Below are 26,653 nucleotides of genomic sequence, written 5' to 3'. Positions count from 1 at the left end.
ACTGTATCAATTTAGGATCTACTTTGTATATTTCCAATATTTGTAGTAACCATGAGTGGGGTACACTATCAAAAGCTTTTGGTAATCAATGTATGCATAGTGCAGCGACCTTCGTTTAGTTTTAGCTTGATATGTCACCTCTGCATCTATTATCAGTTGCTCTTTACATCCTCGTGCTCCTTTGCAACAGCCTTTTTGTTCTTCATTTATAATTTTGTTCTGTGTTGTATGTGTCATTAATTTCTGTGTAATGACTGAAGTTAATATTTTGTATATTGTTGGTAGGCATGTTATGGGGCGATATTTAGCTGGGTTTGCTCTGTCTGCTTGATCTTTAGGTTTCAGATAGGTTATTCCATGTGTAAGTGTATCAGGGATTGTGTATGGGTCTGCAATGTAACTGTTAAATAATTTAGTTAGATGTGAATGTGTTGAGGTGAACTTCTTTAGCCAGAAATTTGCTATTTTATCTTTTCCAGGGGCTTTCCAATTGTGGGTAGAATTAATTGCTTGGGTGACTTCATGTTGCAAAATTACCACTTCAGGCATTTGTGGTATCATCTTGTATGTGTCTGTTTCTGCTTGTATCCACCGTGCATGTCTGTTATGTTGTACCGGGTTTGACCGTATGTTCCTCCAGAAGTGTTCCATGTCTGTTATGTTTGGTGGATTATCTATTTTAATGTGTGTGTTATCTATTGTCTGGTAAAATCTCTTTTGGTTTGTGTTGAATGTTTGGTTTTGTTTCCTTCTACTTTCACCTTTTTTGTATCTTCTAAGTCGTTTGGCCAATGCTTGTAATTTTTGTTTCTTTTCATCTAATTGCTCTATTGCTTCTTGTTGTGAGATTTTACCTAACCTTTTTCGTTTTTTGTCTGATATTTCATTTCTTATAATTTGTGTTAGCTGTCCGATGTTTTTTCTAAGTTTTTCTATTCTGATCTGTAGCCTGTGTTGCCATGCTGGTTTTGTGGGTTTCTTCTGTGTGTTGGTTGGTTCTAATCTCTTCCTAGTGTGTATATTCAGTGTAGTGAGTGCTCCTATATAAACCAGTAGTTGTAACTCTTCCGTAGTTGTATTTTCATTTATTTTGTTGTGTATGATTGTGTTGATAGTTGTTATTGTTGTTTCGACTTGTTGGTTATTTGGTGGTCTATGCAAGAATGATCTAGTGTCTGTATTTGTGTCTTTATATTCTATATATGTCAGCTGAAATTTTTCTTCTGTATCTGACATGTGTGTCACTTCGTGTTCTATTTGTGCTTGTTCTGGTGGCTGTCTTAAGATTTTGTTTTCCTCTGATTGTTTAATTGATGCGTGTTGTTCTTTGTTTGTTTGCTCTGGGATGTTTGAGTCCATTACTGTATTTTCTTCTTCTTCTTCTTCTTCTTCTTCTGACTGTACATTATTTTGTTCCAGTATTTGTTGTACTTGTTGTTTGATGTTTTCTAGTTCTGACTGGGGTATCCTGTTATTTTTGATTATTACACGGATCTGATCAGCTAGTCGTTGTTCTGTTCAAAATTTTAATTCTGGGTATCTGGTAATAAATGTTGTGTATACTTGTGATCTGTATCGAGTTGTGTTGGTTCCTAAGTTTGTTGCTTGGTAATAACAGAACATGAGGTGTCAGTTAACTTCATCACACCATCTCATCCTCTGTCTTTGTTTTCCTTCTAGGGTGTTTGCAGGAAGCATGTCATGCAAAACACCTCTATTTGGATTTAAATCATTTTACGTGCGGCTAGCAGTGTCATTACCATTGTGGATGGGCATAGGGTTCAAGCGTCATCCCGGACCACAACAGCGCTTGTCCGAGGCTTCATTAGTTCTGTCCTGAACCAACTAATCACACTAAAAGGGGGGTTAGCCGTATTAGTGGTTTGTTCTTTTCGTCGCCTTTTACCACTGGCAGAACATACCGGAGGCCTATTCTTTTCCCGGGCCTCCACGGGGTTTATTATTATTATTATTATTATTATTATTATTATTATTTTGTGTGGTTCAACTACAGGGTGTCTTTCAGCTAGACACCACTCTGACAATTTTTGTGTGTCTAACCTACCCCTGTTGTCCAACTGGGGAAAGGGGACATACAGTTGTACATGGAACCCAAACCAAGTGTTGTTTCTAGTCATTCCTCACATCATTGAGCAGTGAAGGCTAGGTTAAAATGAAGACAGAAAAAGTTATGGTTCTGCTGAGATTTATTCTTGCAACCTCTTGATTTACAGGTGTGCACTTTACTGCTAGATCAACAGGCCCAACATTCGATTAATAGTTTCGGAGATTAGCATGTTCAAACAGACAAAAAGAGAGACACAAAGGTTTTAAATAAAACCTTAAATCCCCCACCCCATGATTCAGTTTTGGTGAAATAAAGCGTGCATGTTGCCCCAAGCTGTGCTTGAGTACCTGTGAAAACCCCATGAAAATTCAATTAGTAATTTTGGAGATTACCATGTTCAGACACAGACATGCCAGTTTTACGGTTTTGTTATTTGTATAAATTGCATTTCACAAATGGTTAGTATTGCTGTAAGATTGTTATTTGTGAATCATAGTAAGGAAAATACCCACAATCTAGACTGAAAACTGTGTGGGTCCTCTTTTATTAAAAAAAAAAAAAAAGTGTAACGACTCAAAAAATAAAGAAATGCAGAGGTTGAATAGAAAGGAAAGAGATTAAGAGCTAATGTTAGGTGATGATTCAGGTAAAAAGAATACATGCATAGGCAAAATACATCAAGTTGTCAGTTGCTGACGTTGGAGAACACTCCATATGTCGTTTGGGATGATTGTTCTTGTTGTGACTTGGCAAGACAGCCAAGCCACTATGACCGGTAGCCAAAAGGCACGCGTTTAAGCTCACGCAGGCTGGCGTGAGGTCTGGAACAGTTAAAGGAGTTGAGTGTAGTAAAAATAATACGTAGCTGCTGGAATACTTAACTTTAATCCATAATTGGTGAACATCGGTCCGAGGGTACATGCATCACAAGATAAATAGGAAATGATAATGGCGCCTTGCTAGGTCGTAGCAAATGACGTAGCTGAAGGCTATGCTAACTATTGTCTCGGCAAATGAGAGCGTAATTTGTCAGTGAACCATCTCTAGCAAAGTCGGCTGTACAACTGGGGCGAGTGCTAGGAAGTGTCTCTAGACCAGCCGTGTGGCGGCGCTCGGTCTGCAATCACTGACAGTGGCAACACGCGGGTCCGACGTATACTAACGGACCGCGGCCGATTTAAAGGCTACCACCTAGCAAGTGTGGTGTCTGGCGGTGACACAACAGTTCTAAACAGCAAGTCTAGTGGTGGCTGGTGTAGTCTTAAAGTGAAATCAAATTAGCAGTGGCTATTATACATGGGCCAAGATAAAATGTCTCATCCTGACATTGAAAGAGGAGATCTTTTATTTTGAAAAAGTAGTCAGTTTCTAATGAGTAGGTTTACTCTCTCAATTGCTGTCATGGAAGATTGGCAAAATATACATCTAAACAATTGCCGTAGCCTCCTTATTGGGCTTGGCATATTTTCCATTACAAATATATTTAGTTGCAACAATGAGTTTACATTAGTGAGACAAATCTGATGAATAGGATGGATGTTCTTAAGTTTCATATTCTAAATTGCGCAGTTTTTCTAGTGTCAAAACACCTTTGTGGGCAGGCATATCATCCTAAAGATTACGCTCTTTATTTTGCACTCAAGGTGTCTTCTCTAAAAAAATTTCATCCATTTGGTCCTGAAGACTTCACTAGTTGTCTGTAAGATAATTGCTAAGAAGGATCCCTGTGACATCCAAGAAAACACATGTAAAACCCTTTTTGGCAAATAAAATCAATTGCCTTGTCTGGTGCAGAACCACAGGTTTCAGGCTACACTTTAATTGTAGTTTCAGTGCTGACCAGAAGTGACTGGTATCTCATCCACAGTAAAGACCAAAAAATTAATTGGGTTATTTTTTAAATTGCTGAGAAATTTATTTTAGCATTTATCTTTGATCATTATTTAACAAATTTTGCACAAGGCTTCTTAGTAGATAATTGTTCATGATACACTGAAGTGACAAAAGTCATGGGATAATGATATACACATACACTAGTGGCCGTGGTATCGTTATACAAGGTATAAAAGTGCAGTGCATGGGAGGAGCTGCCATTTGTACTCAGGTGAATCATGTGAAAAGTTTTCGACGTGATTATGGGTGCACAATGGGAATTAAGACTCTGAACGTGGTATGGTAGTTGGAGCTAGATGCATGGGACATTCCAGTTTGGAAATAATTAGGGAATTCAATAGTCAAAGCTCCACAGTGTCAAGAGTGTGCTGAGAACACCAAATTTCATGGATTACCTCTCACCGCAGGAAACAAAGTGGCCGACGGCCTTCACTTAACAACTGAGAACACTGACAATTGCGTAGAGTTGTCAGTTGCGCAAAATAACCACAGAAATGAGTGTGGGACGTACGAAGAAGATATCAGTTAGGACAGTGTGGCAAAATTTGGTGTTAAAGGGCTATGGCAGCAGACAAATGATGTGAGTACCTTTGCTAACAGCTCGAAATCACCTGCAGCACCTCTCCAGGGCTTGTGACCATATGGGTGGACTCTAGATGACAGGAAAATCATGGCCTGGTCAGATGAGTCCTGATTTCAGTAGGTAAGAGCTGATGATAGGTTTAGTGTGTGGTGCAGACCCCAAGAAGCCATGGAACGAAGTTGTCAGCAAAGCTGTTGGTGGATCCATAATAGTGTGGGCTGTGCTTACAAGGGAACCTCCCCATCGCACCCCCCTCAGATTTAGTTATAAGTTGGCACAGTGGATAGGCCTTGATAAACTGAACACAGATCAACTGAGAAAACACGAAGAAGTTGTGTGGAACTGTAAAAAATAAGCAAAATATACAAACTGAGTAGTCCACGGGTCGCATAGGCAACATCATGGAGACAGTGAGCTCAGGAGCGTCGTGGTCCCGTGGTAGCGTGAGCAGCTGCTGAACGAGAGGTCCTTGGTTCAAGTCTTCCCTCGAGTGAAAATTTTATTTTCTTTATTTTTGCATAGTTATTATATATGATGCTGGCAACAATCAGAGCAAGATGATATTATATGTCCGTTCGTTCATTGACGTCTTTGTTCACTGTAATAAGTTTAGTGTCTGTGTTTTGCGACCGCATCGCAAAACCGTGCGATTAGTAGACGAAAGGACGTGTCTCTCCAATGGGAACCGAAAACATTTGATCGCAAGGTCATAGGTCAACCGATTCCTCCACAGGAAAATACATCTGATATATTCTATACGACACTGGTGACAGCATGTGCGTCACATGACAGGAATATGTTGTCGACCCACCTAACTTGTACACTTGGCGAAGGGGTAAAAAGATTCTTCTACCTTGCCCGATTTAGGTTTTCTTGTGGATGTGATAATCACTCCCAAAAAAGTGATGAAAACATAAGAGTTTGTCACATAAACTGAAAATAAAAAATTAAACTTTTCATTTGATGGAAGATTTGAACCAAGGACCTTTCGTTCCGCAACTGCTCACGTTACCACGAGACCACGGCGCTCCTGCGTTCCCGGTGTCCTTGACATTGCCTATCTTCCCATGAACTACTCAGTTTGTATATTTTGCTTATTTTTTCACAGTTCCACACAACTTCTTCCTGTTTTCTCAATTGATCTGTTTTCAGTTTTTCAAGGCCTATCCACTGTGCCAACTTATAACTAAATCTGAGGGGGGTGCGATGGGGAGGTTCCCTTGTTAGATGGAATGGGCTGGGTCCTCTGATCTTACTGTATCCATTGATTATTGACTGGAAACAGTTATGTTCGGCTACTTGGAGACCATCTACAGCCATTCATGGATTTCTTGTTCCCAAACAATGGTGGAATTGTTACTGGCCCACAATTGCTTATGACTGGTTTGAAGAACATTCAGGACAATTTGAGCTAATGATTTGGCCACCCAGATTGCCTGATGTGAATCCCATCGAATATTTATGGGACATAATTGAGAGGTCAGTGCATGCACGACATCCTGCTCTAGCAACACTCTCACATTTATGGATGGCTATAGAGGCAGCCTGGCTCAATTTTTCTGCATGGGACTTCCAACAACTTGTTGATTCCATGACACACAGAGTTGCTCCACTATGCTGGGCAAAGAGAGTCAGACATGATATTAGGATTCATCCTATGACTTTTCTCACCACTGTGTATATATACCAGACTCCTTCATCAGATAAGCCAGTTACATAAACTTCTCATGCATCTTTAGTCATTGATTGTTCAGGACATGTTGTGCACTTTCTCAAAGGTTCCACATTTGGATGCAGTTTCTGGTTCTTCGCCGAAATCATCTTTGAGGGGAAATACGGCAGTGCTTGAATTCAGCTGCTTAGTTCTTATTCTTAAATAGTGAAATAAGACTTGGGATGGTAAATCTTCAGCAGCCTCAAATGAATTTTTGGTGGCGATAAACTGTATAAACAGAGAATTTTATGGTGGCTTGCCATTTCTGCACTGCTTCATTGCCATTGCCATTTCTGTGCCAGGGCAAGAAATTTTCTCCTTACCCCATAATATGAGTGGGCAGCGGCTCTTAGTGGTTATCTCCACACTACTTTTTTAACCACAATTATTTCTGAACCAATTACTTTGGGAAGTTTGTATAGTTTGCAGCATAACTTTACATTCTGTAAACAAATCAAATTAACTCGCCTATTATTTTTTTGTTGATAATCAGTTAAACTTGGTGCCCAAAACCTATTTATGTTAAAAATTTACCATGTTAATGTTTTTAAGCATTTTTAGTTCTGATTTTTCTTATGGTACTTCTTGATCTAGGTACATTGTAAGAATAATTTAATTTAGTACTTACAGGAAAATGCTAACTTGAGAGCTCATCTAAACTTTGAAGTGAACAAAAATCGGTCCCTTATGGAGAATCTGAGGCGGCTTGAAGCAGAGGTAGAGAGACAGGTGCATCAGTATGACATAGCTCGCCAGAACAACTCAGTGGCAAGTATTAATTTTCAGCCATAGCATATGAGCCCATTGAAGCTAATAGTCTCCATTGACAATTAGAGTTATTGTGATTTTTAATAAGCTTTCTTCAATTTTAGGTAGTTGCAGAATTGGAGAATGAGCTTGATAATTGCAAGAGGCGGATTGCAGATCTATATAGTATCATCAGTGACAAGGAAATGACAATAGCGTACTTATGTCAGAGTTTTGGTGGTGCAAATGAACGCAATTTTGCTGTAAGTAACCAGCAATATATATCACATAATGTTCTAAGACGAATGAATTGGCAGTCAGTAAACTGTGCTTTTACTGTGTTCGCAAGGGTATAAAATTCACTGGTAGCAACTGTCCAAAATATGAGCATATTACAGAATTTATCACCTTATCAAGTAATCTATGTTAAGATCTTTTTAAAATCTGTGGCTTGTTGGGACTTTATCTCCAGTTTATACTTTGACATCTGAAATAAGCACTGCAATTGTATGGAAGTATACTTGTACAGATCTAAGCTGGGAAATTTCCTTAAGGTGCACACCCAAAGGAAGCAGGTTACTCACATATTGGGTGAAAGTGTGAGCCTGCTTGAAGAAGTGCAACAGATCTCTACATTTTATGTAGTGGGACAAGCATACGGTAGCAAAAGGATGGCAGGATCAGCTGGCTACCCAAAATGATCAAAACATTCTTTCCAAACTTCAGTGGCCAGTGGCCAACTCACTATACCAGAAGAACAGTAGCATGCACATGCTGGCTGATCTGCAGTCTTACAAAAATGATCTGATACAAACTGTTCAGTAAAAAAGGTAATTCTTTTGCATTTTATAGCCCCATGTGGCGTGGTGAACTTGCCTACCTTTCTATAAATGCACATAGTTATTCATATGTTTTGAAATTAAGTAACCCATCACATGAAAGTCGAATAGTTTGCAGCAAAAAATATGAGTTGACACAGTTGGTTTGGTGCATGTTAGGTGCAAAATCATCAGGTACAAAATGTAGCTGACATATTGAATTTCTTGTCTGCCCCCGGTAGCTGAGTGGTCAGCGCGACGGAGTGTCAGTCCTAAGGGCCCGGGTTCAATTCCCTGCTGGGTCGGAGATTTTCTCCGCTCAGGGACTGGGTGTTATGTTGTCCTAATCGTCATCATTTCATCCCCATCGACGCGCAAGTCGCCGAAGTGGCGTCAAATTGAAAGACTTGCACCAGGCGAACGGTCTACCCGACAGGAGGCCGTCGCCACACGACATCATCATCATTGAATTTCTTTTTTTAAACATGGGACAAGATATTATTCCTTCAGTCTCAAGAAAATGAATTACATGTAGTGCACAAGGGTGAACTATTCATAACCACTATCATATTTCATAAATGGCTGAAGATACCAAAATGAGTTTCTAACAGTCAATGTCATGTAAAAAGGAACATTTTGCCATATGGTTAATATGTGAAACTTTCGTATCTACTGTCATATAGAAGTAATTGTAGGTCTTTTTGCCAATGGAATAATGTAATTTTCTAAGGGCCACCAATAGTGGTGAAAAGAATTTGTCAAGGTTCTAAACAATATAAGTGAAGAAATTACAAATTTATTTATCTACCAATGATGAGCTTTTTCATAAGTTGTTGACTTGTCTTATGATCTGCTTAAGGATTCTGTTGCTATTGCAACTGCATTAGCATGCTAGTAAAAATGAAGTTTGTGTAAACTGCACTTTGTTTTGGCAAATGAAGCAGAATCTAACATGAGTACAAGAGAAATGTATTATTTTACAACGGACCAACTACCACATTGTTCAGAAAAAAACTGAGAGTAAAAAAATGAATTATATGGTTCCTTATGCAATTGGAAAATGGTGGCCAGAACTTGAATAGCAAACTGAATGAGATTTTTTAATGTTCTGAATAAAGTGAATGGAATAGATGATGTAATTAAAAAAATTTAGAAAATATGATTTCATACTTGCTGTTTTTTTCCATAAATAAAAACAATATACAGGGCAAAATACCTAATGTTTTCACCTAAAATGTTAAGGAAAGATGAAACATATTGGTGATATGTTTTGATCTTCACAATTACACTTTGCAATGGACTCATAAAATAATGACCAGTGCCTTTTCATAACCTTATTAACAACTGAATATGGACATAAACTTTGATTTATCAAATGGAAGTATCATTTATTTCCTTGCAAAATAGTAATACTTGGTGAGATAAATTGAGTGATGTAACTAGTTTGTAGGTCTGACAGAAATTTATAGAGTAAAAATGAATTTAAAATTTGAGTTTCCTGATGTCCTAAATGACACACTGCACAGAGATTTGTGGCACTTTCATCATTAAAATGCTTAATCACAATTACCTCATAAGTAACATATTGACCATAAAAAGGTACAAGTGGAGTGAAGTGCAGTGAAGTCAGTGTGAGCATGGTAAAGTTTGTTAGGTGAAATGCAGAAAGTAATTTACTCTTTGTTATTTGTAAAGCACACACATTTGCATTTGTTGAGAACTAGTGAGTGAAAATAAATACTGCTTCTACTTTGTTCTTAACATTCATAATTAAAATGGGGTCTCTACACAAAGAAAACATGATTTTTTTAAAAGTAGATATTGTGGAAAGCGTATAGCAAAAAATTGGTTCTACTTCGCTTTATTTAGGTTGTCTGAAGGACAATGCTCAGTAGTTCAAGCTTATCGTATTTCAGTGAAGCGTTCTATCATTGAGAGAGTCATGAACTGCCAGGTTGTGCAAGAACTTCAGAAAACCTGTTGGTCATTATTTTATGAACCTCGCCTTGTGACTCTGTGTTGGTGAAAATGGTTGAAGATGTTTTAATACATCAGAAAATATTTTAGGTGAAAATCGTAGGAACCAAACCAGATATAACACTCATTTGCCTCCTACTACAGAGTGAATCTGAATTGCAGTAATATCCTCAATAGCTATCCACTACAGTAATGACATTTCCAGGAAAAAATTCCACCAAATAACTCCAACTCTTTTCAAATAGTATCTTCCATACTTCCAATAACATGATGAACTGTTCTGTAAATCTTATGGCATAATCATGTATAACTATCTTTTGACACTATAATTCATACCAGAGATGATGAGCAGAGGTCAAGAACTTGGACAGCCTATTAACCCGTTTTGTCAGACCATGCAGCTTACACTTTTTAGACGGAAACCTTCCCACTTTGAAAAATGAGTCAGTTTCATATTGCTGTCTGACATTAGAAAGCAGATAGCTGTCTAGTATTACCTGATGTATTTCAAGAAACTAAACCATGGAATAAAGTTCAAACTGTGAAGAAAAAAAAGGTCAATTCTACTATGTCAGTTCCATTAAATTCGTGATTATGCACTCTGTTAAGAAACACTCAGCAGAATTCTACAGGTAAGTACAAATTGTTAGACATGTTGCTACATACAACATGATTCATCACTTCATGTGATGCTCTTCCATTATTCTAGCGTCCAGCAGTGATCTGTTTTGATGGGTAGTGCATAACTGTAATTGTGACAAACATTCAGACTTATGCTCATTATTTCTGTACTGCAAATTTCCCACAGAATGTAAGTATGATCACATATCAGTGGTATGAGTATTGCCATCATTTTCCGATGCCTATTGAAAGCCTATGTTAAATTTTCTCCAAAAGAGCTTGGTGCTCTCTTCACAATATTGTTGACATCCACCATGTGATGCAATGCTTGGTGCTGAGGTTTTGTATTTTTATGGTCTTACAATCACTGCATTACTCGCAATCAATACCTTCACTGCAAGATAAGTGGTGATGTTGCTGGTGACAGTGCCACTAAAGCAGAGGTACTAAACACGGTTTTTCAAAATTTCTCCACTAAAGAAGAAGAAGAAAATATTCCAGAATCTGACCGACAACTACTGTCAAGATGAGTAACTTAGAACTAGATATCTGCAGCGTAGCAAAGCAGGCTAAATCACTTAATAAAGGCAAGACCTCCAGCCCCTCCCCTCCCCATTCCACCCCCTCCCCCTCCTCCTCTCCCCCCTTTCTTCCATAGCCACTTCACCTCCTTGCTAGGTCACCAGCTCGGTAGCCAGTCTGTGGGGTGGGGCTGTCATGTACCCATCTGGCTGAGCTACCTTATACAAAGGGGACCAGACTGCTGGTGCCCTGCACTGTGAACTCCTCATGAAAGTCTAGGTGTGGTTGGTTATCTTTTTGGTGCATTGGAACTCCTGGTAATGACTGTTGTGCCAGGCGGCCAAGCAGGAGAGCTTGTGTGAAGTTTGGAAGGTAGGAGACAAGGTACTGGTGGAATTAATAGAGTACAGCAATCAGTCACATATAATGTTTATTGTCTATGGAGATTTGTCACTCTGTGGCCATCTTCAGTGCTAAAGGCCATATAAAGAACTATTTATGATAAGGTAACACCAAAGCCTTATTAAATGTCAGTTGTATACACTTAAAATGCGAGTCATTCATGAGATACGTGCCAGTAAATTTAAGTTAAAACATTACAACCACTTGTAATGCACACTGTCCTGACTGAACTAATCATGTCAGTTTGATTTCACAGTCACAACAGAGCGTGCTTCAGTGTCCTCTTTACATGTGTGATGCATTGATAACATACATTAACATTAGTTTACAATTCATATGTTCTATCATTTTATTTATTATTTTATAGTGTCTAAGAACTTAAGCACATAAAATGAAGAAGGTGGTGTAAAAGCAGTGACTAATGTTGTACAGTTATACATGGTAGTAATTGTGTCAACTAACAAGTGACATCAACTATAGCTGGATACTTTACAATTAAAGATAGTTTAAAAATACAAAACATCTAGCTCAAAATAGCTAAGTTAGTAAAGTTTGTGGACAGACAAGAGTGGTGTTATAAGTTATTGTACCAGGAGCAGTTTTTTAAAAGAACTGGAAGTCTTTCTGTGTTTAAATGCACTCTCTTATAAGTTTCATGTGAGAATAATTATAATTTTACACAATTTGGTGTTAGCAGTAATACTTTCAACTGTGCTATGTAATAATTTGGGAAATACACTACTGGCCATTAAAATTGCTGCACCACGAAGATGTCGTGCTACAGACGCGAAATTTAACCGACAGGAAGGAGATGCTGTGATATGCAAATGATTAGCTTTTCAGACCATTCACACTAGCTTGGCGCCGGTGGTGACACCTACAACGTGCTGACGTGAGGAAAGTTTCCAACCGATTTCTCACACACAAAAAGCAGTTGACCAGCGTTGCCTGGCAAAACGTTGTTGTGGTGCCTCGTGTAAGGAGGAGAAATGCGTACCATCACGTTTCCGACTTTGATAAAGATCGGATTGTAGCCTATCGCGATTGCGGTTTATCGTATCGCGACATTGCTGCTTGCGTTGGTCGAGATCCAATGACTGTTAGCAGAATATGGAATTGGTGGGTTCAGGAGGGTAATACGGAATGCCCTGCTGGATCCCAACAGCCTCGTATCACTAGCAATCGAGATGACAGGCATCTTATCTGCATGGCTGTAATGGATCGTGCAGCGACGTCTCGATCCCTGAGTCAACAGATGGGGATGTTTGCAAGACAACAACCCTCTGCACGAACAGTTCGACGATGTTTGCAGCATAATGGACTATAAGCTCGGAGACCATGGCTGCGGTTACCCTTGACGCTGCATCACAGACAGGAGCGCCTAAGATGGTGTACTCAACGACGAACCTGGGTGCACGAATGGCAAAACGTCATTTTTTTCGGATGAATCCAGGTTCTGTTTTAGGCATCATGATGGTCGCATCTGTGTTTAGTGACATCATGGTGAATGCACATTGGAAGCATGTATTTGTCATCGCCATACTGGCGTATCAACCAGCATGATGGTATGGAGTGCCATTGGTTACACGTCTCGGTCACCTCTTGTTCGCATTGACGGCACTTTGAACAGTGGAAGTTACATTTCAGATGTGTTATGACCCGTGGCTCTATCCTTCATTCGATCCCTACGAAACCCTACATTTCAGCAGGATAATGCATGACTGCATGTTGCAGGTCCTGGATACAGAAAATGTTAGACTGCTGCCCTGGCCAGCACATTCTCCCGATCTCTCACCAATTGAAAACGTCTGGTCAATGGTGGCAGAGCAACTGGCTCGTCACAATACGCCAGTCACTACTCTTGATGAACTGTGGTATTGTGTTGAAGCTGCATGGGCAGCTGTACCTGTAGACGCCATCCAAGCTCTGTTTGACTCAATGGCCAGGCGTATCAAGGCCATTATTACGGCCAGAGGTGGTTGCTCTGGGTACTGATTTCTCAGGATCTATGCACCCAAATTGCGTGAAAATATAATCACATGTCAGTTCTAGTATAATATATTTGTCCAATGAATACCCATTCATCATCTGCATTTCTTCTTAGTGTAGCAATTTTAATGGCCAGTAGTGTGTGTTACATGAGGAACAGTTAAATGAAAATGAAACACCTGCCACAGCAGGATCATGGAATGGTTCCATTCAAAAATAATCACTTCATGCATTAAGACATTTATCCCATTGGGTGGTGAGATGTTCAACTCCTGTTCCATAGAATGCAGTTGGCCATTGACAGATCCACAACTGCACCTACCCTTGCACGTCGTCGTCCAAATGAAACTGACATCCACGTGTGTCTTTCTTCAGGTCACCAGAGGTTTGAAAATCACACGCTAAAAGGTTCAAGCTGTACAAAGGATGTTGCAGTTTTCTGACCAAGTAGCTGAACTTACCTTTAGCCAACTGGCTTAGGGGAGGGCATTATTGTGCAACAGGAGAATTCTGTCCGACAGCATTCTGAGAGCCTGACAGAAAACAAAAACGCCAACAGTTGAAACACAGAATTGATTGTCTCATCTCCCAGTGGGATAAATGTCTTAATGCATGTGGAGATTACTTCTGAATGGAACTATTCCATGGTCCAATTGTGGTCGGTGTTAGGTTTTCATTTGACTGCCCCTTACCTTTGTCTCCAAAACTTAGTACTCTCTTGCAATCTAGAAGGAGTGTAATCATAACTAGGTCATTATTGTAGTAGTAAAATCCCAATTATTTTGAATCAGTTCTCAAAACGGGGAGCTTCTCGTGATCACCTGCTCATTGAGTAGTTTCCTCCAAGACGATGCCTGGTAGTGAAAGATTTCAAACTTCTCCAACAGCTCTATATGCCTTCCCTTCTTGGAGAAGCATGTAAGAAAATTTATGAAAAATTAAAATAATGTATTGAAATATTTCACCAAATGAAATTTACCACTTAAGAGTGATGAACCCATGTACTCCTACTCTTAGAGCACAAATAAAAGCCCATAAAAATATTTGTATATTAGGCTGATTTTTAACAGTAGAGGTGACCCTGTTAGAAAAGTAGCAAAGAAATGCTTAATTTTTTAAAAAAAGTGCTTTGTTTTTAACATTTAATACTCCATGAAAAAAGTTACGAAGTAGTTAGAAAAAAAAAAAAGATATACGAGTGTCAAATGACATGAAATGGTTTTTTTAGTTATGACTAATTTATACACCAATTGTCAGATTAATAACACCATTGAAATCATTAAGCAAAACTTTGCCACAAAACAAATTGTCCAGTGATGAAATCAGTTAGTGTGTTGAGTTGCTTATATTAATTTTGGAGTATAATTACTTTAAATTCAAAGGGGATATATTTTTACAGAAAGAGGGTTTAAGTATGGGTAGCCCCTTTTCATACCTTTTAGCTGATATTTTTCGTAATCATTTGGGGAATAAATTCTTTCAGGACAATCACTGTGTAACAAGTAGACCTCTGTGCCGGCTGCGGTGGTCTAGCGGTTCTAGGTGCTCAGTCCGGAGCCGCGCGACTGCTACGGTCGCAGGTTCGAATCCTGCCTCGGGCATGGATGTGTGTGATGTCCTTAGGTTAGTTAGGTTTAAGTAGTTCTAAGTTCTAGGGGACTGATGACCACAGATGTTAAGTCCCATAGTGCTCAGAGCCATAAGTAGACCTCTGTACTACTTAAGATAGGTTAACGACACTTTGCTATGAATTAAGAGATCATGATGATGTTACAACAGTTGTCAACAAGTTAAATGGTCTTAATTTGAATTCACATGTGAGATGCAGTCAAATAGATTAACTTTTTATAATTGAACGTTATTATTTTAAATGGGAAACATGCATTTTGAATTTACAGAAAGGACCTGTATGGGCAGTAGCATAAATTACACCTCAGACCACACCATTCAGCACAGGAAGGCATACTTTAATTTCACCATCAATCAGTTGTAAAAAAATAATTCCACTTTCAAGTACAGATCATGAAGCTAAGCTGAATATGATAAAATATATTGCAAGGTCAATAACAACATGTATAACAACAAGGTAAACAAAAGGCAGAAAGAAAATAGTTTCTTTGTAATTGACAGTAGCAACAATAAGTTCATTTGTTTACCATACTATGGCAAAATTAGTGACAGGGTGACATCAGCTTTTAGTAAACAAAAAGTAAATGTTGCGTTTTCTGCTCTGGGTAGTTTGGGTAGAATTTTAAAGAATATTATTAAAACAAGAATTCTTTTCCATAGGTCAGGTGTCTATAGAACTGAATGTCTTGACTGTGGTGCTTGTTTTGTTGCACAAACTGGTAGACAGGTTTAGTGAATGTGTTGTATTAGACTGTAAAAATGCAGCATAAAAATCTAAGTTCACTGCCTACTGCCTTGAAAGTGGTCATAGTGTACCAGTTTCATCCTCACACGTGAGGATGTTCCACTCATGCGAAAAGGGTAGGTGTATAGACCTTTTGGAGTTTGAAATCATTGTCTTGAAAGCATTGTCTTGTAGGACACTACTTAATAAGCAGATGGACATGAAAAACTCCCAAATTTGGGAACTGTTTAAAAATCATAGGAACTCGGCTACTGTGGGCCAATCCAAAGAGGCTGATCTGACAATAACAACCTAGTTATGATTACAATCCTTCTAGATAGCATACAAGTACAAAGTTTCTGGAGACAAATGTAATGTATTTTCCACATTGTTGCATGATGTAGTTAAAAGTTTATTAATTTTAATACCAAACTGCGTAAATTGTAATGTATTTTATGTGAAACCTATGAGAGGACATTTTGAAGCAGAAAGACTTCTTGTCCTTATGATATACTATTCCTGGTATGATAACTTACACCACCACTCTTGTCTGTTCCAAGTTCCTTCAACTGTACTTAGAATGTAAAACAGTTTTAATTTAAAAATTACTAGCTTAGGTATTTTGAACAAGATTGTCATATTTTTGAGCTATGTTCAATTGTAAAGTGTGCAGCAATAACCAATGTCACTGGTTAGTTAACACAATTACCACCATGTATAATTCTACAACATTAATCACTGTTTTAGTTACAACCACCTTATCTGTTTATGTAGATAAGTTTTCAAAAGGTATAAGTTAGTAAATAAAGTGATAAAACATATGAATTGTAAAAAAAGTTAATACATGTTGTCAATACATGTAAAGAGGGTGCTGAGGATTGATATGACGTACACTGAAGCAGCCTGTTTTTTAACTGTAAACAGTAGCAACAGTGTGAACTCAACCTTTGACATGAATAGTGCATTTGGGACTGTGTGCATATATAAGTTGTTTTAATGTTTTAACTTACATTTAGTGGTATTATTTTATAAAAGACTCTCATTTAAAGTGTATACAACCGTACATTTAATAAGGCATTCATGTTACCTTATTGTAACTGGTTCTTTACATGTCGTTTACCACTTGAGATGGCCACGCAGTGACCAAAATCTTGATATGCAATAAACATTATTTGCAATTGATTAATGTACCCTTTATTACTTGAGATAAATACAGTGGCTAGGCACAACTGCTTTCTCATGGAATCAGACATGAGAAAAAGAATATATTGCACATCTTGTTCCAAAATACATGTGTTTCAAGAAAAATTGACAATGTTTGAAGGGTGGAAGTGGGAAATGTTCTGAGTGCCAAAACTCGCTTTTTTATGCAGATCCAAAAGGAACATATCTTTTGTTTTTCATAACTTATTTGTAATCCAAAAAACTGAAAAGGTATTCTGATAACACAGAATTATGTTGCACACCTCAACACTGTTTAATATTGACTTCTGTTTCTTATAAAACTGTATACTTGGGGGTTAAACTGTGCTATTAAAGAAATGGCCACATTGCCAACAGGTCTTCCTGTTCTGCAACTGATAAACATGACTAGTCTTTCAGGTGAAGTGCATCAAGGCATACATCTGACATGGTCTTTCCTCTTTTGAATACACTTATGTTTTTTTCCATTCTTCTGTCTCGGAGTAAGAGTTTGTTATAGCTGTTTGAGAGGAACGAGTTTGAAGCACTTTGATCATATTGCATGTAGAGATCTTACACGCGGCTGCATCCCGAATAATGTTTCAGCACCATCTTTAAAATCAAAGTAGTCAGTTGTTTGCATTGTAATGATACGGAATGAGTTCTTAGCTGTAGCTTATGGAACTTGTGATGAATTGTAAATTTTATTTTATTGATACTTTTGTCTACAAAGCAGCTTATGCACAAGACATTGGGCAAGTCTGTTTATAGTACAGGGTGTACATAAAGTCTGGGAACACTTTCAATTATTTATTACTCAAGAACCAAACATTGTACAGATATCATACATATGTCATTTTGAAGAGAAACCCTGAAAGTTTTTTTCATGTATACCACCACAGCTTAGTTTGGTAATATGAAGATAGTCAGTGCTAGTCGCAAACATGGCGAGTTCAGATGTGAGAGCACTTCGCCGAGAGCACTGTCACTATATATTCTTATTTGGACATGTTGCAGCAATGGCTGTTGCCTCAAATGCAATCAGACTCTCTGTTCATCTTTCAGCAGGATGGGGCTCCATCCCATTTTCATCGTGAAGTTCGTGGGTACCTATACACAGAGCTGCCGCATCGATGGATTGGCCGTGCTACAGAAGGGGACAGCTGTTTCATGAAATGGCCTCCCCGATCACCAGATCTCACTCCGTGCAACTTTTTTCTGTGGGGAAACATTAAAGATCTGGTGTATGTACTGCCTCTGCCACGTGACATAGCAGAGGTCCAGGAGAAAATATGGGAAGCGACTGCCACATTCGACGATGCCATGGCGGGACTTGTATGACAAGAATTCGATTACTGTATTGACATCTGCTGGGTCACTCATGGTTTGCATACCAAATGTTTGTATAAAAAAAAAGAGAGAAAAAAAAAAAACACTTTAAGAGTTTCTCTTCAAAATGCAATATATATTATATCTGTACAATGTATAGTTCTTGTGCAATAAATAATTGAAAATGTTCCCGGACTTTATGTACACCTGTACACAGGTGACAGTGATTTCTGTAAGTGCTTATTACCGTAATACACAATACACATTAAATATTTATATAGTACACTTCATAAATTGAAATATTCTTTAATGGAGTGAAAGCAGTTGTGTTTTGTCTTGCAAAGTGATCATGAATAACACAGTTGATGTTTTTTTAAAAAAATCTGCAGAATTTAAAGGTTTCCATAATGTTTTTAGGTTCACATTTGTTCTAGGTTAATATTTGTGTGTGGATGCACACTGCTTGCCTATGATTGGTCAGAAAGGAACTGATCCATGTGTTGGACTAAGCTTTAATACCACATTCATCAGGCTTTGACAACAGATACTTGTGATACAGTATGTCAAAAACTTTTGACAAGTCAACAAATAGTCCTCTTGAATCCTGTTTTTTCTCGATCAGGGTTAATATGCAGTTGATGCATTCGTATATGGCAGTTGTTGTTGATCACTTATTTCAGAGTCCCAGTTATTCATTACACAGGATATTATTTTTATTTACAGATTTCGTAACGTTGTCATACATAAGTTTGTCTCCTATTCTTGAAATTGTGATGTGTCTGTAGTTATTTACAATATCTCTCGCCTTTTTTTCTATACTGAAATAACCTTAGATGTTTTCAGTATGTGAGGGAAAGTGCCTGCTTGAAGTGAGCTGTCACGTAAATGTGGGAGTATTTCACGTAGATTTGGTGCTCTTTCTTTGAGATCGTAGCTTGAATACCATGAATGCCAGTAGAGGTAGAACTTTTTTAGTCTTTTTATTGCTTTTGCTACTTTCACCTTGAGAGACTTGGATTATGTACATTGATCCTCTACATACACTTATTTTCTGAGTATTTTGGAATGTTTTCACAGTGTACATGTGATTCAGGTGAGGGATTTTTAAGGTTACACATGTTACACAAGTAGTCTCTTTTTGTAACGTGAAACCCTTATTCCCCTTGTGATCAAACTGTGTGTTCTAGAATTTTCCCTTATGGTTACAGTTTTCTGTGGAGATACAATTTGAAATAAACGTGTTTATGTATCAATGAAGGTGCTGACTTTTTCATTTATGTCATTATTTTAGTTAGCTTGTGTCCATTTTTCTTTGTTTCATAAGCTGTTGAAGTAGCTTATATTATCCTGACTATAACTTCTACATGTGAGTCTTAAAGGTGTGTTGTTGAAAGTACTTTTATTTTCAAGCTTGGTATTTGAGCAAGACGGTCACTAAAGCTTGCACTGAAAATTTTTAGTGAAGTGTAAACTTTTCTTGACTAAGAACGTATCTAGAGCAGTTTTAAGTGTGTATTACTTGGGTAGCAACCTCTACTTTAGAGTTCTTGTCTTAGTATATTTCATCCAGTGGTGTTCCATTGCCATTATCCCTTCTCTGTAGTGTTCCTCCCAAAGTGCTGCTACAGCCACAATGTCTTCTTGATCGGACAAAAAGTGCTGTTTAGTGAGGAATTTCTTCAGTTTTGAGAATAGATGGAAGCCTCAGGGAGCCAAATCTAGGGAATAGGGAGGATGTTCCAGCACTTCATAGTGTGAATCCTTCAATTTCTCCATTGCCAAGACACTTTTGTGGGTAGGTACTTTGTCCTGATGGAAAATGGCGTTTTTCTTCTTCAAACTTGGTCTCTTTTCACAGATTCTTGTGTCCAATTTTATTAGAAGTTAAGAGTAGTAGTCTCCAGTTATGGTTTTACATTTTTCAAGGTCGCAAATCGACAGAATTCCTTTCACATCCCAGGACATCGATGCCACGCTCTTTCTCACCGGTGGTACCATCCTTGCTTTCTTTGGAGTTGAAGAACCAGCTTCTGTCCACTGCATAGACTGTTGTTTGGATTCAGGTGTGTAGCAGTGAATGCATGTTTTATCTACTATCATGTATTGCTGCAAAAAGTCACTTATGTTTCTCTTAAAACACACCAAGCAGTTTCCTGAAAGTGTCATGTGAATGTGTTTGTGTTCTGCAGTGAGCACATGTGGCACCAATCTTACACAAAGCTTTCTCATATTCAAGTCCTGGTGCAAGATGAGATCAACACATGCCTTTGATAATCCCTAGAGCATAAGCAATTTCGTCCATCTTTAAACACTGACCTTCCAAAATGATATATTGCATTTTTCCGACAATTTCTGGTGTTCTTCCACTTTTGTATGTCCTTTGCATGGAAAATCTTGGATACTTTCACGGCCATGTTTAAACTCGGCTGCCCATTTCTTGACAATGTATAACACTAACGTATTTCACTCTATAACATAACCCTTAGTCCTGTCACTGCAGTGAAACATGCTAACGTTACCCTCTGAGGGTATTTAAAAGTTTGACCGCACGTTTGTCTAATGGACAAGGGTATCAGACTATAAATTTGAAATTTGTGAAATAACAGAAAAACCGAAAGGGCTTTAATCTTGGGAGTTAATGAAAGTGGTAAAATTGTAAATGAAAGAGAAAATGAACAGCCCAATTAGGTACATTAATTTCAAAATGTATATTGGAGAAAATTGAATATTGGTTATTGAAGTTACTTTTGTTGAAATTTCCCTTTGAATAGCAAACAGGATACTAATTGACACAGTGCACCACACACACACACACACACACACACACACACACACACACACACACACACACACACACACACACACACACAAACAAGTAAATTATGGGGAGTAAATTTGCACCAAGCTCATACTAAGGACAGCCACATTCCAGAGCATTACTTAATCAAATACTGAAATGTAACTGCATGAAGTGCAAAACTAAATTTGGACATGAGGGGCTTCTTTCTTAACTGACATGAAAAACACGAATAAAGATGAATAATATCATAAATACACTGTTTAAGCTCCTCTAAATATGAGTTTTCCTTAGCAACAGTAATAGTTCAATTTTTTCCTAATAGGTGAAGAATATGATGGTGACCCATAAACTAGTATAGTTTCACTAGGCAACACTCTTTGATTATTACAGAAGTAAAGACTAATTCAAAAATCTTATCATTCACTTCACATGGAGTAATTCATAAATTACTTTGCAAGACAATAAAATACAACACTGGGCTTAATTAACTTCAAAAAAGGAACCATTCATGATAGAAACCAAAACCACACAATTTTTGAAAATGAGCATAATTTCACTTCTAAAATTACTATTGTAAATCTGATCATTAAAGATTTGTATGTATTTGCCTTTTAATCACCTGTGAAGTAGGTATTCTAGACAATAATATTTACACAATCTTGCACTGTAATCCTACAAAACTATATTTTTTAATACACTAAGGATTTTTTAGCAAAAGCCTATCCAACTTCACTTTTGTGGTTTTAGCTTTAGATTTTTTACTACTTCTTTTACTTTAGACAAAAATCACTTTTAAACACATGAATGCAAGAATAGTTTATTTAAATCATGATACTCTGTCTTAGTAGCACTTAGGTGAGGACCCTGCGGAGATTCGTGATCAGGATTGAAAATATGTTTCAGGACACAGATTTAGGTTTTATATGGTTATCACTGAAACAACACAAATTAACTGATCCATGCCCATATACATTACTTAACTGAATTATGAAGTTTGTGAAGTAGGTGGTGAAGATTGGTGGCAGGTGACATGGCAGCTAACTGTACCCATGACTCTAGATATAAAAATGCTCTATAAAATCTCTTCTTAGCGTCAGGTTTTCAACATATTAGAGCCATTCCATTATGCCGTGAATACCAAATAATAGCCAGATCCACATCTGAGGCAAATCCTTTATAATGCAGCTTCCAATTGCCTCTCTTAGCACCATCGAAGTGTACCGTGCTAAGGCTAGCCACATACTGCGTGCCATTCACACAAAGGAACCGCTCAGTTTGACTGCCAAACCCACCTTTTACATCACGCCATGCCACTTCCATTGCAGAGGGACTTCCCTACAGCGTTTAAATGTTACAAATACAAGTGTTGTAAGCATGAACCAGCTTTTAACAAACATTTTCTTTATATAAACATATTCATATTATAATAATGTACCATTTCAACATATTCTTTTACTTTTTTCGTATATACATTACAAAACTAATTTTCATGCCATAGATCAAGGAGTTTAAACAACACAGAATACATACTTCATAAATTGCAGATAGACAGTTACATAATATAAACCAACTTCTAACCGATATAAGTGTTAAAAGTGAACATTGAAAGTAGAGAGACACACCATAGACATTTGCAAGCTGCAAATGAATTTTGGTAGAACCTTGTTTGAGGATGAATTAAATCACTGCAGGATACTAGATCTTCTTTCCGTTTTCAGCACCAAATGCACCAAAACTGGTTCAAATGAATACCTACAATAAACTGCCGCCTGGAATGATTTGCAATATTATGTGGCAGCTGCTGACACACGTACCAACGTAAGGGGGCAGGGGAGACTCGTACAAATAGTGCTGTGATCACTGCACAAGGCTGAGAACTTTTCAGACAGCTCTCGTATTTAAGAAAAGTTCAAAATTTCCGTATTGTGATTGGTAATTTGTAGCAGTAACCAAACTTTTTGTGGCTGTGATTTGGTAGGCCATTTCAAAATTTTTTCCAATTAAGTCAGGTAAGGTAGTTACACTCCACACTTTCCCTTATGCAAACTGCTACCCCACCTTGCTTACTTTTATTTCTGCAATAGTAGGAACACACTATGAATTTGTTTAGTTTTGTGTGTTGAGTCAATTCAAGGTTAAGCCAGTGCTCATAAATGCGGAATATTGAGATATCCTATAATTCACCTGTTAATAATAGATTAATTTTGTCAGTATTATTATGTGGGGACTGTACATTATTGTGATAAACTTTTAGATCAGTTTTATCCATGATTAGGTAGTGGGGTGTCATATTTTAGTTTAAATTTGGATCACCAGTAGTGCTGCATTTTCTTTCGTCTTTTTTGTTCATTTTACTTCCCATACTGTTGCCAGTGGGATGTACATGAAGCTAATAGACAGTTTTATTCCTGAAAAGCTTTCTTTAATTATTCCATTGACATGATGGTACATGAACCTTTACCCTTCATAGTTAAAGTGCATTCCATGTTTCATATGTAGGTTGTAGTGCAGCTTACTTATATACTATACATAACACTTAGTGTACTCTGAACACAGTTTCTTTATTTTAATGTTTGTTTACCATAGTTCTTTGTTCACACGTGAACTATAAATTACATTGTGCATATGAGGCACTGGAGCAACTACTGTATTTTAGGTTTATCCATTTCTAGAAAATTATGTGGAGTTATTGTGCAAATCTGTGCTTCATTTTTGCTACATCATTGCAGCCTGTTATACAAGTGGTAGTCATTTTCCAGTGTTATTTTTGTCCGAAAGTGAGTATGTACTACATGTTTAGTTCCTGCTCCAGATTTTACTGCACTAGTCACTGATGTCTCATTTTGTTTCTTTGAACATGCTGGGTAGATTTGTCATTTCTGTCTGTTGATGAAAGAACATTACTCGTATTTCTTGACAATCCATGTTTGTTGTTGCACTGCTAGGCACAAAGAATATGCACCTATATTTCGTCCATGATTAACACTTGGAACAACTGAAGGGGCATGTAACAATTGAAGAACACAATAGCACTGAAAACAATTTTTTGAAAAAATGGCATGTAAAACATTTCCAGTTCCACTCTTTATTTGTATGACTAAGCTTGAAACTTGTTTTATCCAACTGGCATTAAATGTAAGTTACAGAAATTAAAATATGTGTTACCAATTTGTATTTCTTAACCAAACTTATTTTTTTCTTTTGTAGTTTGGAGCTCCCTCACAGTTTCCATCATATCCAGGATATACAGGTAAGAGTAATATAACATCATGTTCTGTGATTACTATTCCTGTCAGACTTATTTTTACAGATTCAATTGGTAAAAATGAAAAACAAAAATTTTTAAAAAATTAAGAAAAATCTCAGATTTGTAATGTAATATTTGTTAACACAAAGAAATCATTAAAAATTCAGATCAAGTTACCAAGAAATCAAATAACAGCCTATGTATGAACATAAGCTGGAACTATATGCCAGATGAAGACTCAAACCTGGAAATGTGACTTTTATGAGCAGTGCTTTTTGATACGAATCATCCAAGCATATCTCATTGACTGACTCAAAGCTTCAACTTGGAATGGACCTCTCCCTTTTCCCTAAAAATTCTACACAAGACCCACCATGATGCTGTGGGCTTGCACTAATGTGAGGGTAGCTATAGCAGATGGTTTTACTTTTCCCTTCAGAGTTGCAGTTGAAGTGAAATGCTTGAACTGTTAAAGTGTATATTCTATCAATTATGTTATGTATAACAGTACAGTATATAACTGTATCAAAGCAGAATTCATTTGAGAAAATTTAAAATCACAAGGAGATATAATGTCTGCCCAGTACTTTTCTTCTGGAGGCAAAATTCCAGTTCTGCTGAAACATATTTAACAATGAAAAATATATTCCTAGCTTTTTGGAAATATTGCTTCCTTCCTCATAGAGGAAAGAGAGACAAGTTTGGGAAGGAGGTGCAGGTCCCTCAGGCCCCAATTTGGACAGGATCCACCTGTTGTGAGAATGAGAGCAGATACAGATGATGTGCTGGATGTCAAGGAAAGTAGAAGGTCAAACTTCGTAGATGGCTTCAGTCCAGAGATGGTAGGACAGACTGAGAAGATGGACTGAGCAGAAGAGAAATGAGAAGTGGAATAAGAGGAAAGTGGAAGAAATGGGTATGGGGGAAGAGGGATGTTTAGTTAATAAGGAAATATTACAAATTTATGCAGACTTACTTTATCCTGTCTCTGCAGCCTGACTAGGTTGATGTGAAGTGTCCGGTGTAGAGTGTAAGAAGGGAAGGGAAAGTGATTGCTGTGGAAGGGAGAAGCAAGAGGAGGCAAAGATATGAATGTGTAATTCAAATAGGTAGGGAAGCTACATTCCATGAAGTAGGTGGTGAGGCTGAGGTGGAAAAAGGAGGGTGTGTGGAGAATGGTTGAACAGAGGAGAGGGAGAGTGTGGAGCAAACAGTGTGTGTGAAGATTCACAAATAAGTGGATTTGATTAGAGTATAGTGCTTGGGGGGGGGGGGGGGGCATTGGATTTCATCTGAGATGGAGATGAGTGTGGGGCTGAGGCTAAAGGAGATTGAGGCCAAGGAAGTTGAGGTATGAAAAGATGTGCTCTCATGTGCTCTTGTTCAGAGAGCATTGTACTTATTTATTTATTTTTTTGGGAGGGGGGGAGGGGAGAATTCGTGGCACATTCTGTGAAGCTGCATTGAAGTGTAGCATTTTGACTCATGACCATTGGCCAGGGTTATGTAGGAAAAGGAAAAGGGCATTATTTAGGTGGCCATCTGGTGGGTGGGGATGCTCATGTTAGGGTGTAAAGAAGTTACTGTAGAGAGGAGAATTAGTAGCAGTATGTGGTTGGATAGACTAGAATGTGCTGGGTGGGTGCATAGCACAAGGACTTCTTTACAATCTGTATTGCCTAGATCTCCTAACACACACACACACACACACACACACACACACACACCATCTTTATACTATGTCCATTGATCCTGCACACACTTTAATCTTAATCTCTGATATCCTCTGTCCACGTGCCTTGCTGCCGCACCCACACCCACACCCCCAACCCCCACCCCCACGCCCACCCCCTAATATACAGTATTTCATTCACTTCACTTCACCCCAATCCATCTATATTTTAAAGTTCATCCACAGTATCTCTCCACTGTTTGTATCTCCCTCTTCTCTCCTACTCCAACTGAAACCTCTTCATTCATTGAGTACCCCATGCAACATCATGGGGCCAAATACTGGTGCCACATTCATAATTCCTTCCCCTGTTGCCTCTGTTGTCCCTGGCTGCAGTTTTTCCTTCTCTACTTCTGTTGATGGTTCAAAGCCGCATCTGGCCACCCTGATTTAGCTTTTCTGTGATTTCCCTAAATCGCTTCAGGCAAATGCCAGGATGATCCCTTTGAAAGGGTGCGGCCGACTTCCTTCCCCAATCCAATGGGACCGATGACCTCGCTGTTTGATCCCCTCCCCGAAATCGACCAACCAGTCTCTTCTACTCTCCTACACAGTCCTCATCATCGCATCTGACAGTCCTGCCGTGTGTGTGTGTGTGTGTGTGTGTGTGTGTGTGTGTGTGTGTGTGTGTGTGTGTGTGTGGAGGGGGGGGGGAGGCAGGTGTGTATGCTTGTTT

At 38.1% G+C, this 26,653-nt stretch overlaps 1 protein-coding gene across 3 annotated transcripts in view; it reads left to right on the top strand.

Annotated features, from left to right (window-relative positions):
• LOC124721698 overlaps nucleotides 1-26,653 on the top strand; it is a 131,986-nt gene that overhangs the window by 65,863 nt on the left and 39,470 nt on the right. For 2 of the 3 annotated variants that reach the window (XM_047246782.1, XM_047246784.1), the window contains 3 exons: nucleotides 6,880-7,026; nucleotides 7,131-7,268; nucleotides 24,206-24,248. In XM_047246782.1, the coding sequence (XP_047102738.1) occupies nucleotides 6,880-7,026; nucleotides 7,131-7,268; nucleotides 24,206-24,248 (328 nt within the window). The remainder of the gene's footprint in view (nucleotides 1-6,879; nucleotides 7,027-7,130; nucleotides 7,269-24,205; nucleotides 24,249-26,653) is intronic. The other variant, XM_047246783.1, reaches the window with a different exon arrangement.

The sequence above is a fragment of the Schistocerca piceifrons genome, chromosome X, assembly GCF_021461385.2.
Source record: "Schistocerca piceifrons isolate TAMUIC-IGC-003096 chromosome X, iqSchPice1.1, whole genome shotgun sequence".
Lineage (NCBI taxonomy): Eukaryota > Metazoa > Arthropoda > Insecta > Orthoptera > Acrididae > Schistocerca > Schistocerca piceifrons.
The sequence above is the reverse complement of the archived record's forward strand: the minus strand, read 5'-3'. Positions and strand labels throughout refer to the sequence as shown.